This window comes from Agelaius phoeniceus, chromosome 3, assembly GCF_051311805.1.
Source record: "Agelaius phoeniceus isolate bAgePho1 chromosome 3, bAgePho1.hap1, whole genome shotgun sequence".
Lineage (NCBI taxonomy): Eukaryota > Metazoa > Chordata > Aves > Passeriformes > Icteridae > Agelaius > Agelaius phoeniceus.
The window spans coordinates 62,169,981-62,184,651 of NC_135267.1; the positions used below are offsets into that span (position 1 = coordinate 62,169,981).

The 14,671-nt window shown below is 39.6% G+C and overlaps 1 protein-coding gene across 5 annotated transcripts in view; it reads left to right on the forward strand.

The window, feature by feature from the left end:
- The window catches only part of ARID1B (AT-rich interaction domain 1B), a 325,125-nt gene that overhangs the window by 287,704 nt on the left and 22,750 nt on the right, over positions 1-14,671 (forward strand). For all 5 annotated transcript variants that reach the window (XM_077175420.1, XM_077175417.1, XM_077175418.1 and 2 more), the window contains 4 exons: positions 3,166-3,275; positions 4,029-4,187; positions 10,143-10,352; positions 13,720-13,924. In XM_077175420.1, coding sequence (XP_077031535.1) covers positions 3,166-3,275; positions 4,029-4,187; positions 10,143-10,352; positions 13,720-13,924 — 684 coding nt within the window. The remainder of the gene's footprint in view (positions 1-3,165; positions 3,276-4,028; positions 4,188-10,142; positions 10,353-13,719; positions 13,925-14,671) is intronic.

Here is a 14,671-nt window from a genome sequence, read left to right on the forward strand (position 1 = left end):
CTGTTTTGTAGAGCATGATTTGTTATCACACTAGCAATAAAGAGAAAAACAATGTTTGTATATTGCTGCTTCTACAGTATTTCATCATCTTCTGGGACTGGTAGAGCAGCCTTTAGCAAAAAAGAATTCTTTGCTGCAGTTTTACTCATGTCAATATCTGCCTTTGAGTACGTTAAATTCAGTGTGGAATAGCTAATTCAGGACCTTGACCTATACTTGCTTTTTGAAATCATTCTAGCTCTTAAATTCTTATAAGCCAGAGGCTAGTACTTGAAACCTATTCACAGTACGCCACAACACTTCTTGAGTCAAGATTTCCTTGTTATCCTCCTCTCTGCAATGTTTTCTCCTTTGGTCTGCACTTCACAGGCAGAATTATTAGTACCTGTGTAGAAAGAGACTGTGTCTTATTTTAGCAGTTTCGTGACAATAACAGTATTTCACTGCTCAGAAAGGGTCAAAACAATGTTCTCGCTGTACCGCTTAGCTAAAAAAAGTGCAAGAATGTCTTCTCACAAATCGCTGGAGAGCGTGTTTGCAAGAAGTTACGAAACAGCATTTCAACAGCAGATAGGAAATTAGCTGTGGAAACATCTTGGGTAAAAGCTATAGGGAAAATAGACAACCTTGCATTTTGCAGTAAAATGCTTGCAGTTCTTCTCTTAGAGGTACAAAGAAAGAATGTAGATGAGCTAAATAATTTAGAACAGAAAGTGAAACAGAATTTGGGTAATTTTATTATTTGTTTCATAATTGTGTCCAATTCCTCGTAGTTACATTTGTATATCCCAACAAGAAATAGTCAAAAGCCAAAATGAGCTTGTATTTTTACATTTCTAAGCATGAGTAATGGAGTCAGAATGTGTGCTGTAATCTGCAGACTGGAGTTAGTAGCCCTTTATATGAGGTGTTAACTTAAACCCCTCTGAAACAGAGATTCCGTAAGGGAGTTCTAATGGAAACAGGGCTACCAGAAGTGGACACAATTTTTAAATTCTTTGTAAGAGAAGTATGATGTGCCAACTAGATAAAAGTGAGATACCAGCAGAGGACTTAGCTATGCAGAATTCTGGTGAAGAAGCGTTATCATTAACTTTGCTTTGTTTGACCTCTCTAAAATTGCTTTACAGGGGAAGGGTCAGCTTTGCTTGCTTCAAAGCTAAAACCCAAGACTTCTTTTGTAGCACTTTCACAGCATGAAATGTGTTAACTGTTAAAATGAATTTTGTATAACAGTTCTGCATCCCAGTTTGAAACCACACTGTGGCATATATTTGACTATTTTGTACATGTATTTTTTTAAATTTCTGAAAGAAAAATAACCATTTTTTAAAATGCAAATTCAAAACTAGAACATGTTAGGCTGCTATCCTTCACTTGAGAATGGTCACAAGCTGCCCCAGCTCCTCAAGCAGAATATAAGGGCAAAATGCACACAAATCAAATGCTTAGTGGATGCTGACTTCCCAGTAGCATGTTGACTGGCTGTTTTGTTGAGATTTCACACACATACATAAAAATAACAGCATTTTTAGCTGATCCAAATAGATTTTTCTGTGCAGCTGCATCACTTGTAAAAGGCTTTTTGTTCCAATTCTTGAAGTCTGAAGTATTGCAAGTATTATTTTTTTTTTTTAATCTCAATTATGATTTATGTGTTGTGATGACTTTAAGGGCTTGATTGGGCTTTAAATGTGCTTTGAAAAAACAAGAAAATGTGCCCATGAAAAACACGGGCAGTTCAAAGCTGAATATTGAGCATACAGTTGTAAACTCACATGGCACATGGCTGGGTAGGTTTTTTTGGCAGAGCCAGAGTCTCAACCTGCAGTGATGCTAAAGATATTAGCAAATTAGCACTGCAAAGCTTGCCAGCGTATTCGCTAGAGTCCTGCTCATGCTCTCACTGCTGTAATTAAAACTAATTATTTTCTAAAACATAGTAATACATGAATATGTGCAATAATCATTTTGTAGTGGGCAATCTGTGAAGTATTTTTAAAGCTTCTTTTCCCCCTCCTATCTTTGGCTTGCTGTGCAGTGTGCCTGCTGCCTGGTGCAAGCCAGCACTGTCATTTTGTGAGAGCCACACTACTCTGGTAAAGACAGGGATGCTTTACTGATTCTTGCATGTTTACATGTGGGATATGTATTTTTTCTTTTTTATTGTCTTTTAGGCTATTCTGTATTTTTCTTACCTCATGTCCTTTGAAAAAAGGGTATGAGGGGGATTAAAAAGAGAGAAAGGAAAGGTTATCCAGTCTTTCACAAATGCTGTGCACATGGTTTTCAGCAGGCAAAGAATCACCTGGTGTCTTGCTGCTGTTTTCTGGTTATTTGCATTGATTCAGTGTTGTGGCACCTCCTAGCATCTGCTCTGCCCAATATTTTCTGTCTATTTGTCTGAATATTTCTTCTTGCATCTTTCTAGAAATCCAGGAACCAGGAACCCAGCAGCTCTGCAGCAGTAATACTATACTTGGCACTTGCATCTTTAAATAAAAAAAACCCCTTAAACTCCTTGCACCCCTGGGAAGCAACTGCATGCCATTATCAGAGAAAGACATTTATGTGTTCGTTATAGTCCCACCTCGTTTTGGCAGGAGGAAGAAGCTGAGTGCTGGTTCTCCAACAGAGCACGGTTTACAGCTTGTAATTCTGTAGTTAAGGCTCACAGTGGCTGAGCCATTCATATTGAAGTCGGTAGGGGCAGGAATTATCTGCTGGACACCAGCCTTAATACAGATGTAATTGGAAAATTCAGGTTTTTTCTTGGATTCAACATGGCAAGGAGAATGTGCATTGTTTTCATTTACATTTGTCTATTGCTAAAGGGAGAGTGCAGTAATTAAAACAGACTTATTTTGTTAAAATGTTGTGGTCAAATGCAGAGACAGTTGAAAAGCACGAGCAGCATGAAGAATGAATTCTACTCTGTTAAGTGATGGTTGTTGTTGCATGGTGCTTGTATTCTCTACTTGTTCGTTGTCCTTTTTCTTCTCACTTGAACTGAAGAGGTTTCCAGGTTTCTGGAGGCTAGAGTAACAGGACAGACGTGGGAAAACCTCTCCTTCCCGTGGCACCACAACCATGCAGCAGGAGGCGTTTTTTTTCCTACAGAGCCAAACATAGTCATGCTTAACTGTTTCTCCTGTTTTCGATTAGCACCTATGGGTCTTGCAGATATGATGACACCTGGTGAGTCCAAACTTCCCCTTCCTCTCAAAGCAGATGGCAAAGAAGAAGGAGCCCCCCAGCCCGAGAGCAAGTCAAAGGTATTTACCACCTTCCGCACGTGGTGTTGGTTCTGCCCGCAGAAGTCTGCTGTGTTGTCCTTCATCTCCTGGTTTTGGCCTACCCACTTCTGTTCTTTCCTGCATGCCTTTCCATTCACGTGCAATCTATTTGTTTCTTTTAGTTTCTTTTTTTTTTATTATTTTCTTTTATTTTCTTCATTGTGTGGATCTGAAAGTTACTAGTTCTTACGGCATTTTAACTTGCGGGGGCAAAGCATCCCAAGCCAAAAGTTGCGTGGGCATTTGGCTGTGCCAGGTGGGTGGGAAAGAAGGGTCTTGCCTGGTTTCAGTCCTTGCAGCCATTTTTCTCTGCCTTCAGTCATAGCTTCCTGTTTTGGCCGCAGCAGCAACATACTTTAATATTTTGCTTTCCTGCCTTATTTGATTAAATAAGGCGAACGGCTTGTTTTTGTTTCTTTCTTTCATAACGGGAAACCCATGCTTAGCATTTCATGTGAGCTTGAAGTAAGCATGGTGGCTTAGTGACTTTAGCCAAGCATCCAGCAAACTTTCCAAATTATACTAATTAACAATGTTGTTTTAATACCTTTTATATATATATATATAAATATATTTATATATGTGTGTGTTTTCTGTATATGTCTCTCTGTTTATATATATTTTATATATAAAAATTGGTCAGTCTGTTAAACTGGATGTATATTTTTTTTGTTTTTAATAAAGTTTGCCCTGCCTTTGTCATATTTTTTTTTTTGTATTCCTCTACCACAGGATAGCTACAGCTCTCAGGGTATTTCTCAGCCCCCAACCCCAGGCAACCTGCCAGTCCCTTCCCCAATGTCCCCAAGCTCTGCTAGCATCTCCTCATTTCATGGAGATGAAAGTGATAGCATTAGCAGCCCAGGCTGGCCAAAGACTCCATCAAGCCCTGTAAGTGGCTCTGGTTATTTTGGTTTTTGTTTATTTTTTGTAATTAATTATATTTTAATGCTTGCTTGTTTGTTTTGTAAATTACTTTTCTTTATTATTTATCCACTAAACAGTTTTCTTTCTTTATAACACTGGGTACAAATTCTGCTCTCGGACACATGACTGTAAGTTCCACTGCCTGGCTTCAGTGGGGCCTGAGCATGCTTATCCAAGGGCAAAATTTGTCCCAACAGTACTTTGAAATAAGAAAGAGTAAAATTGTGTGCATCATGCAAGTGTGCTGTCTGGTAAAACAGCAGTTGTTGTGAAGAAAACATCCTTCCTGTAATGCATCAGCTTCCAAGCATGCCAACTGTGTTGTTAAGAACAATTCCGTTTCTGTTCCTGGGCCCAAACTCCTTCACACAACTGACTTCACTCTGGTTGCTGCACTTGTCTTTACTACGATTATTTAGGGAAAAAAAGAACAAAGGAAAAAAAAAAAAAAAAAACAAAACAAAATGAGAAATCTTCTCCCCTATTGAAACTAATACCATCAAAAGTTAAATTATAGACTCAGCACCACAAAAAAGTTGCCATTTATATTTATGAAACATTTTTAATTTTGAATTGTGTATTTGAAAATACAGCCCTTAGGCTGTCAAGGCACAGTCTAAACCAAAATTGTTTCTAATTTGCTTCATTTGGTTATTTTGAAATAACCCAGACTGTGAGCTGAAAAAAGATCCTGGTGCATGTACATTTTTAGAAAACTATTTTTTAGATGAGTAATGTTTAATCAGTCTCATACAGGTTGTAAAGAAGAACCTGAGAGAGATGTGTGGTGCTAAAATCAAATTTCATCATCTATCCTTCTATCTATATATATGCACACAGGTAGAAAATCTACATACAAATATAGAAAAGGGAAATGCAGACCTAAGATGATATGGTCTATGGGGAGCAAATATCCATCTGGTCATTTTTGCTTTGTTTTGTTTTGTTTTTTAATAATTAGGAATATATATGTTGTTCCTCTCTTTCAAAAGTAGAAATGATCGTAATTTCTCTGTAGAAAAAGAATGTAACATATTCTTGTGCAGGATATAAAAGGGGTTTTCCCCAGTGTTAAAGTGCACTTAAACTAGCAATAATTCTTTGGTAACAATTTTTATAAAGTGATATGTTAAAGAGTATGTCTTAGGGCAAACAGAGGAAGGCCAGTCAAAGGGGAAGAGATCTAACCATCCAAAACCCAGACATTTACAGAACCCCTGAGCAAGGGGGCAGCATGGCATGAAATGCACCACTTATATCTTTGGATGTTGATTTGACAGCAACTTTGAGTCTCAGAAGGCAGCTGATGTTATTTGTTCCCACAAGGTCTCATCTTTTTCTTAAAAACATTTGTGAAAGGGTGACACCAAAAATTCTGTTAGTTTTCTTTGTAGTGATGTTTGGGGTATTGCTTGTTTGGGCAGTTTTCTGGAGGAAAGCAGGAGAGTAATTGCACGGGCTGTCTAACACATCAAATGCTTCCTCTACAACCAAACAAGAATGTATTCCTGAGCTCATTGCATAAACTGCATAGGAAATCCTGGAGTCATCGTGAACAGATGTGGAGATTTTTTTGTGTAAATAAAGTATAGATTATTGACAGAGTATAACACTGGAAAAAATAAATGAAAGTTTGTGCTTTCAATTTCTTCTGAATGTCCTTCTCTCCAAAAGCTTCAGTTAGACACGGATAAATACAGAGTTTTGGAATGATAGAAAAATAAGTGCTGCAAATGAGCTGATCCCTTTTTACCTATGAAGGCCAGTGGATTGGATAACTTCATCGACTTCATGAGCAGCCTGACATAGACTGGAATGATTGATTGCAGGCATTTCGTTACACTTGAAAACAGCCTGAATTGCTTCATTAAATCCCAAAGCTGTTTCATGTGCTACAACTTGTCCATTCCAGTAGAGAATAAAAGCAGGGGTGAATGGTCTCTGATTCACTTCAAGGTATCCCTGTGATCCTACTAAGTGGATCCTCTCTTTCAGCTGTTTTATGTGGAAGTGAGGCACGAGAAAATGGGGAGAAAGAGCTGATGAATGTTAGGTTTTGAGGCTTCCTTGGGTATATCAAAAAGGACATTTCTGCTCTGCCAGTTTTGCATATAATGTGCATCCCTGACAGTGGTGAGATAGTTCTAAAATTCTTTAAAAGAGGCATTTCAAGTGAGGGTCTAAACTCTGCAGGGTCACTGCAACATGAGTAAAACAGTAGGTTACAAAAACCCCATAAAATGCTGTTAACTGTCCATAGGTACCCAGGAACATGACAGTGAATGCACCTGAACAGTACTACACCTCCCTGGTGCTAGTTGGGAGGGGTCTCCAGAGTCCTTCAGGAGAAAATACTGACAAAGGAATGTGTCCTCTACAAGCCTCTGCCAGGGATTGGAGTTTGGCAGTTTTAGCTGCCTGTGTATACACACTCTGTTCTGTAGTAAAAGAGATCTGTGTAACACGTGTAATATTGGCAAACTCTTCACTGAAGTCAGGGAAGTGAACAGTAGGTAATTGTATAAATATAGATCCTTAAAGATATGTAGAGAAGCAACTACCCACTGCCTTTCATGTGAAAATAACTCCTACATAAATTTGTGTTGCTCTGAAGGATTCTGCAGACTCACCATATGAGGGTCTGCATATAATACAGTTTTAATAGCGGGTAGGTGTATTGGAAAGAAAGTATGGGTTTCGACAGATTCAGTATGGGAATTGGCTTTGGTATCCACATACATTGGTGTTTTTTAATCACCCATTCAAACACTGCCAGTGGATCATGTGGAAGAGTGCTGGTGATTGCAGGCAGAGTAGAATATAACCAAATCAGTAAATTTATGTGCCATAGGCCTGCGCTAGCGTTCTTCTGTCACCAAAATTATCAACATACTTAACAGAAGGAAAGGTTGTGATCTGTGTTCTTCCAGCATTGCCTGGGATGTGCTCATTTTAGTTTAAAATAGGATCTTTCTTTTATAAACCCTTGCTTTATGAGGGTTAATATTTAATATTTATAGGTAAATTTAGGCTTCCAGCTGAACCTGCCCATGTGAAACTCAAGTTTGTTTGTGTATAGACTAGCTTGCACACATCTCTCATTTTTATCCATTTACTTTTATAAAAATAGAGAAGAGAAAAAGATCTTTACTCTTGAGGAACAGCATTCTTCCCTCCAGTGCATTCTTCTAAAGTTAACATTTCATTTTAGAAGAAAATTGCACCCATTTTACAAAGCATGACAACCTGAAAGCTCACACAGTAAGAAACACTTCTTACCTTCTGTAAGCTGTGAAAAGTTTTCAGATTATACTGTCATTTTAGAGCTTGCTGCCACACTGCTGAAAAGCAGCATCATTTGAGATGTATAGTAGAAAAATGCAGAAAGAAAAATTCTTAACTGTTTCCCTTCTGCTCTGATTCTGATTTGAAAAAGTGAATCTTAACAAATAAAAATGAAACTCTAAAACTGGTAAATCTGAACTTTCTTAATCATGGTTCACCATAAAAGTGAAATAGAAACTGTTTTGTTGCCTCATATGTTAGAATATGAGCACATCGAAAATTTTCTGCGTAAAAGCTGGAATTTCCCACCTTCACTTTTGTAGAGTTCTGGGGCATCTTAATTGTCAATTAAAATTGATGCAGGTGAGCAGTAGAGTTAACTTGGTACTTACTGCAGAAGGTAGTGGAGTAGTTCCAGTTCATTCAGCTGTTCAAGCCTGTGTGATCATGTATCTGGTGCTCACCACAACATCAAATTAGTAGCAACATGACTTCCCTACTTCCCCCTTTCCACCCACCCAAAAAAACCCTCCCAAACTTTGACAAAGTATATTTGTTGCTAGGAGTTAAACTGATTTTCTTGAGTACCCAGATATATAGCAAGTGATGCTTTCAGTAAATTGGTTGCTATTACAGAATCAGTTTGTGCTTTCTTTGCATAATCTGCAGGATTCATGTCAGTGTATTTCCTGCCAGCCACTTAGTATTAATAAAACAAATTTAGCCCTGACTCTCACTTCAGTAGGAGTTGTAACACAACTGAATCTGGCTGAAGTAAATTCAGGCATGCACCTCATTGCTAAGAAATGTAATCATATATGTCTGTAGGAAGGATTGCTGTGAAGAAGTTACAGTGTCAGCAAGGCAGAAGACTTTAAAGGAGGCTATTTATTTCATTAAAATTAATATCCATTCACTGGAAAGAACAGCAATGGCTCATGGAACTGCTAGGTCACCCCCCTTGGCTTCATGTTTCTTTTCCCCTGACTCTTTTCCAGTTTTGCCAAGTTGCAGCTGATAGCTGGAAGGAGATATTTTCCTGTCATATTTTCCAGGCTAACATGCAAGATGAATGGTGGCAATGCTCTTGAAATCATTGGCAGTGAGGTTCTACTCTTCTGTATCCCTCTTTCATGGTGTTGAGTGCCAGGCCTCACCACTGTGTGGGGACATGGACAAAGTGAGTGGTTCTGTAGCATCTGTGAGGTACAGTGAGGATCTTTTTTAGAGATGTTCAGCTAGGAATGAGTTTCTGTTTACTTGACAATAGTCTGTCTTCAGTTCAAAGTGAGGAAAAGGCAAAAGAGGGAAAGAGTGATTGACTAGATGAGTTTTAAGAAGTGTCTACTGCAATCAACAACAAAGTTTAGGTTTTTACTATACAGACATAAAGGATATGTTTCCCTTCACATATTTGGCTCCTTTCCCAAAGCTTTATGTCAGTCTTTTTCCCTTGTGTTTAATTCTGAACCACTCCCATCTTCCACTGCTGAGCAAATCAGTTCACTTTCTGCAAGTGGGAGGGTTGTCCTGCTGTAGCAGCAGCCCTTCTGCTGTCAGAGCTGAGCTTGGGTAGGGGCTGTGACAGGGTCTGTCCACACATGGCACAGAGCCCAGCTCACAGGGTTAGATTGCACAGAAAAGATAGGGTGAGAATTTATAGTTTGTGTAGCAGCCTCAGTGCTTTCTGCTGTCGCTACATTAAGGAGGAAAAAAAAAAAAAGGGAAAAAAGAGGAAAAGCGGGTTCAATCCTGCCTTTTTGCCACAGAGATGGAATTCTGCTCTTGCCACCTCTTCTGCTTTTTCTGGTGGTGTCTCAGCTCTGATTGCTGTCTGTCCCTGGTTTTTCCCAGGTTGTAACACACATTCCCTTTGCAAGGTAGGAGAACAGAGATGGATATCATCTGTACTCCAGCAAGGAAGAAGAGTAGTTGCTACTTAAAAACCTTATTGGATCAGGCAGCTAATTGGCAGTTCACAAAGAGTATTGCCACCAATCTCCTTGTACTGCAGGCACTCTTGCTCATCTTGCTTTTTGGCCACCAGTGGTGTGAAATGGTAATAAAGCATAACCATTTATGAATCCAAAGAGAGGACTACTTCTCCATGTACTAGTTTGCCATTATTCACACTTTAGGCTATTTTTGTACAATTCCTGCTCTGGAGGATCACTTTCAAGTTTTCTAGCCCATCTTTGAGGGCAAAGAGGAGAGGATTGGTTCGGTTTTAGGAGTTTCTAAACTTGTGTGGGACAAACTTGTTTCTAATTTTACCGAAATAGTTGCTTGCAAAGCACTTTAAGATAAGTGGACGAGAAGCACTCTGTGAGAGCTACCTCTTCTTAAAATGACTTGAGGCAACATCAGAAACTTGCCTTCTGGGATCCAAAGTTCAAATCAGTAAAAGAAATACGAGAATGGGGAGTTTGGGCCCTTTATTTATAAAGCTGACTTTTCTGTATATGGACAGAATGTACTGTTTGTGCCTGAACTAGTAGCCTTCATTCCTGACTGTTGTGTGATAGCTTTAGTTTGTTGGACATCTTCTCTTTTTCAATGTTGTGAGTTTCTTACTTTCTTTTCCCTTCCCCTCCCACCCTTCCCCCAACTCTTTCTTTTCTTCTTGCAATTTAGAAATCAAGTTCCTCTACCACAACTGGAGAGAAGATCACTAAAGTCTATGAGCTGGGAAATGAGCCGGAGCGCAAGCTGTGGGTGGACCGGTACCTGACGTTCATGGAGGAGAGGGGCACGCCTGTGGCCAGCCTGCCAGCTGTGGGCAAGAAGCCCTTGGACCTCTTCAGGCTCTATGTCTGTGTCAAGGAGATTGGAGGTTTAGCACAGGTGAGAAGAACTGGTTAAAAGTGAACCTTCAAAAAGTCAATATTCTTTTTTCTAGAGTATTCCTGCTGGATACATCATTAGGTTTTCATCCCAGACAATATTGCTGAAGAAAATGGTTTCATGCTTTGATAGCTGTCTGGAGTTCATTTTGGGCTGCATAATGGCCGTAAAACTTTAAAGTTTGAATCAAGATTGACCATCACTGTAGAGAGATGAAATTGTTGCCTTTTCAGGGGAATCTAGTAATGCTGTTGAGAGAAGAAAATAGGAAAAGGCCACAGGATCAAAATTACGAGTAAGAAGCAGATGATAGAGCTAAAATGAAAAAGAAATGTTTAAGTCCATTTTTCCTACATAGAGATGCAGCCTGTAGGACAATTCAGTTCATCTCCCCAGAGAACATATTCATAAAACATACTCCTTCATCCCAAACCTTTAATTCTGAGTGTCTCTATATGGTATATGTGTTTCTTAGACACAGACTGTGCTCTGTTTGGAAAATGCTTACAGGATATTTTGGGTTGCCTTGCTAACATAATGATTACAAGGAAAAGGTGAATTACCTAAATGAGTTGAAGAAAAATGAAAGCAGGAAGAGCTGAGAATAAAAAAGTCACAGATGGGAGACAGAAGCTTTCATTTGTGTTCTCACTAGTTAATTTGAAGTTTTGCAAAGGGATGTTGGAAAAATATTCATGAGTTCTATAGGGTTGTTCACCGCAGAGCAAAATGAGATGTTTCACTGTTTAGCATCTAAAGGGAAAGCAGGAGAAAACAGTCAGTACTCGCAGTCTTAGATTTGGCATTTGACACCTGTTCTTGCCTGATGCTTGTACAAAGCATCTCTTGCATCTAGGGGACCACTGGCTAGACACTAGACACTCTTGTGAAGTTCAGGGATCCATAAGTTCTGTGTTTATGAAAACATCTTTTCAGTGCCTTGCAAAATGAGGTCTTAAACATAGCTAACATGTAGATAAGTACGCATGTGTAATATTATATAAAATGTAATATTAAAACATACAATTCTCCACTAATTACAAAATCTGAACTCAAAAATATGGCAAACAAATTAGAGTCTCCAAAAAAGAACATATTTTCATAATGTATATGGTTAGTTCAAGAAGGGAATGTCCAACATCAATTAGTACCCATTTCAAAGCTAATTTTAATATTGCACCTCACAACACAGGATTTGAATAATGAATTAGATCATTGGCCCTTCAAATCCAGGGATTTTAGTTATTTTTATTATTAAAGGAAGGCAGAGAAACCTAACATAGTTCATTCTGCCAGTTGTTAAATGCTGTATATTGGTAAGAGATGTATGCTGACATTCTTCGTGATCAGCTCATGCCCCTCAGCATCATACGGATTTGATTGCTTTTAGCTCAGAAGCTTTATTACAGGTAAATCGTATCATGCAGCTGCTCTGCCTGGTACAGCATGATTGTGCCCACAGTGTGACTCTTAGCATCAGAAATTGAGCAAGATGGGGGGCAGATGGGATATTCTAGAGAGTTATTCTTGTTTGCTTATTATGGAAATTTATTTTATTTTGGGACATTCAGTGTTGATTTTCAGTGACAGACATTATGCTTTGCCAAAGAATAGATGCTGTTCACTTAGACTGATTTTTGAAAGAGCTTGAGTTACAAATGCATGTGCTTTAGTACTGGTTAAAATTTACACCTAAAATGAGGGCTCCTGGTTTTTGCTGGTGTGCCCACATGAATGGTCTCTATGTTTGTCTGTTTAGAGCTACTCAGAGGTGCAGAGCTTTGTTTGCTGAGTTTTGTTTAAATGCATCTGTGTGACACCCTCCTAAAAAGCTGTTGCTCCAGCTGCTGCACTCCACATCTCTGCCCGGAGAGTGGCAGGGAGTGGAGCTCTGCAGCAGTGGTACATATTCCCTGTCTGAGGAGCTGCCCTTGATGGGGTCCCAACAGGAACAGACCAGCTGCTAGCAGTCTTCCTTTAAATGCCAATATACTGGGCATGAACGTTTCTGTTTGCATTATGCAATGTGTTCATTACGCACCACTTAGCTGTAAGCCAGTAGGCACAAAGAGCTGTATAACTGGATTTCAGGCCTCAACAAGGGCAGTTAATGAAAATCTGGTCTCCTTTAACTCCTGGGTTCTTGCAGGATGTACCAGAGAAATGAAAACACTTAGCATAGCCATGCCAACCTGCTTGCTGTTAATGCCATCCTCAAAAGATCTTTGCTGACTGGCAGCAGTTACAGTGTTATTAAACACTGAGAGAAACTTAAAAAAATGTTTTCTTTGCTGGCACACAGACTAAGGAATAGTATAGCTAATAATAATCTTTCTATCTATACAAGTTAAGCTGGAGTCATTAAAATATCGGGCCTTAGGGCAAGTAGCAGACAATCATAGAATCAGAGTTGCTACCCACAAAAGATGAGATTTCTCAGATGTTTAAAGAAAATTTATATTGTTGCTGACCCTGCTCCCTGGATCATACCTAGAAATTTCATAATGGTTGAATGTACTCAAAGGCATCAGGTATTGGAGCAAAAGCAGTGGCTGCTACGAGTGGTACAGCCGAGTGAGTCAGTGGCATCACCCAGGATGACAAATGAACTTCGCTATTATTACAGATCAGCTGTGTTTGAGGAACTCATGAGCAGAGTCTTTCAATATTCTTAGCCTTACACTGCAAACAAGACTCACAGTGGAGTGGTGCAGTCAGCATTGTAATACAGAGTATTGCTGGACTAGCCGTGAGTGTTTGAAGTCTGCCTTAATTAATTAAGGGGCCTGGCTTCACTCTGCCTCTCATCTAGCCAGAGGATCATTGATCTGTCCCTGCAAGATGCACTAAAGTGAAAGGAATTGAACCAGGAATTACAAGCTGAACTGTTTGACAGCTGGTGGCTATTTGGGAGAAAAATTTATTTTTCATATCAATGTTCAAACAAATTGCAGAATAACACTGTTAGTGCTTTCTAAATTATATTTTAGAAGCTGCTTTTTAATTAGAGTGGGGTGGGTGTGGGTGGGTGTCAGGGAGGGAGAGAGTGAGCAGGAATTTGCTTGGAGATGGATTGCTAACTGAAAAGCATAGGCCCTGGAAGGGCATAAGACATTTAAAGGATGCACCATGCAGAAGACTCCACAAGCAAAGCTTTTTATGTAGCTATCAGCAGGTTCCTTAATGGCTTTATAACTGTAAATGCTGTCTGTGCATTACTGCGTGTGGGAGTAATGAGCATTAGTTAAAAGAGGAAAATAAAAAAAAGTAAACCAAGACATTAAGTGCTTTTTTTTTCCTTTTTTGTTTCCTGACTTAAACAAAACACTTTGCTGCAAACCAATGATTCTGCCGTTTACTTTGCTAGGTTAATAAAAACAAGAAGTGGCGTGAGCTGGCAACCACCTTGAACGTTGGCACTTCGAGCAGCGCAGCCAGCTCCCTGAAAAAACAATACATTCAGTACCTGTTTGCCTTCGAGTGCAAGATTGAGCGAGGGGAGGAGCCCCCTCCAGAAGTCTTCAGCACTGGAGATACCAAGAAACAACCTAAGATTCAGCCGCCATCTCCTGGTAAGTCAAATAAACTGCAGCCTCCTTCTTACACAACCATTTTTTGAGTGCAATGCATACTAGGTTGTTGCACCCCATGTATTTAGAAGCATGTCTTGATAATGCTGGAAAAACAGGGATAAACCTGTTGTTGGAACCTTTGTTCTCAGACTTGGAGCTGGCTCCTGAGTCAAATCAGAGTTAACTCTGAAGGGCCAGCACAGTTGTGTATCTGGTTTGTCCTTCCTCAGTCCAACACATAAAGATGTGTGTGCCAGCGTACCCTTCACATTCAGTGGCATGGGCATAAGAAAAAGAACAAAGGTCTGCACAGATGTGCTTCTGCTGTAAGACAGGAGCATGCATTTGCTTAAGATCAGGCTCTGGTACCTGCACTTTCCTTGCTATGACTGAAGCTGCTTTTCAGCACAACTGTTGATCAGCAAGGCCTGAGTTGGAGCAGGATGGCAGATGCTGGACTGATGGGCGTGTCTCACATGGTTGCTCTGGTGCAGCTCGTGTTGAATGTGTGGCAGATGGAGAGCTGAGAGTACAGTGTGTCCTCACTGCCACACATCCTAGTTTGGAGGCACACTCTCTGTTCTTTTGTTGCTAATCCTCTGTGTCAGGTAGGTTGTTAGGATCACTGTTTTTGTCTTCTCATCTGAAAAGTTGGAACTGGGATTACTTTATTTTGGCTGTTCTTTCTTGCATTTACAGTGTGGTGTAAATGAAAACCACTCTTTTCTTTCTAAATTCATGTCACTT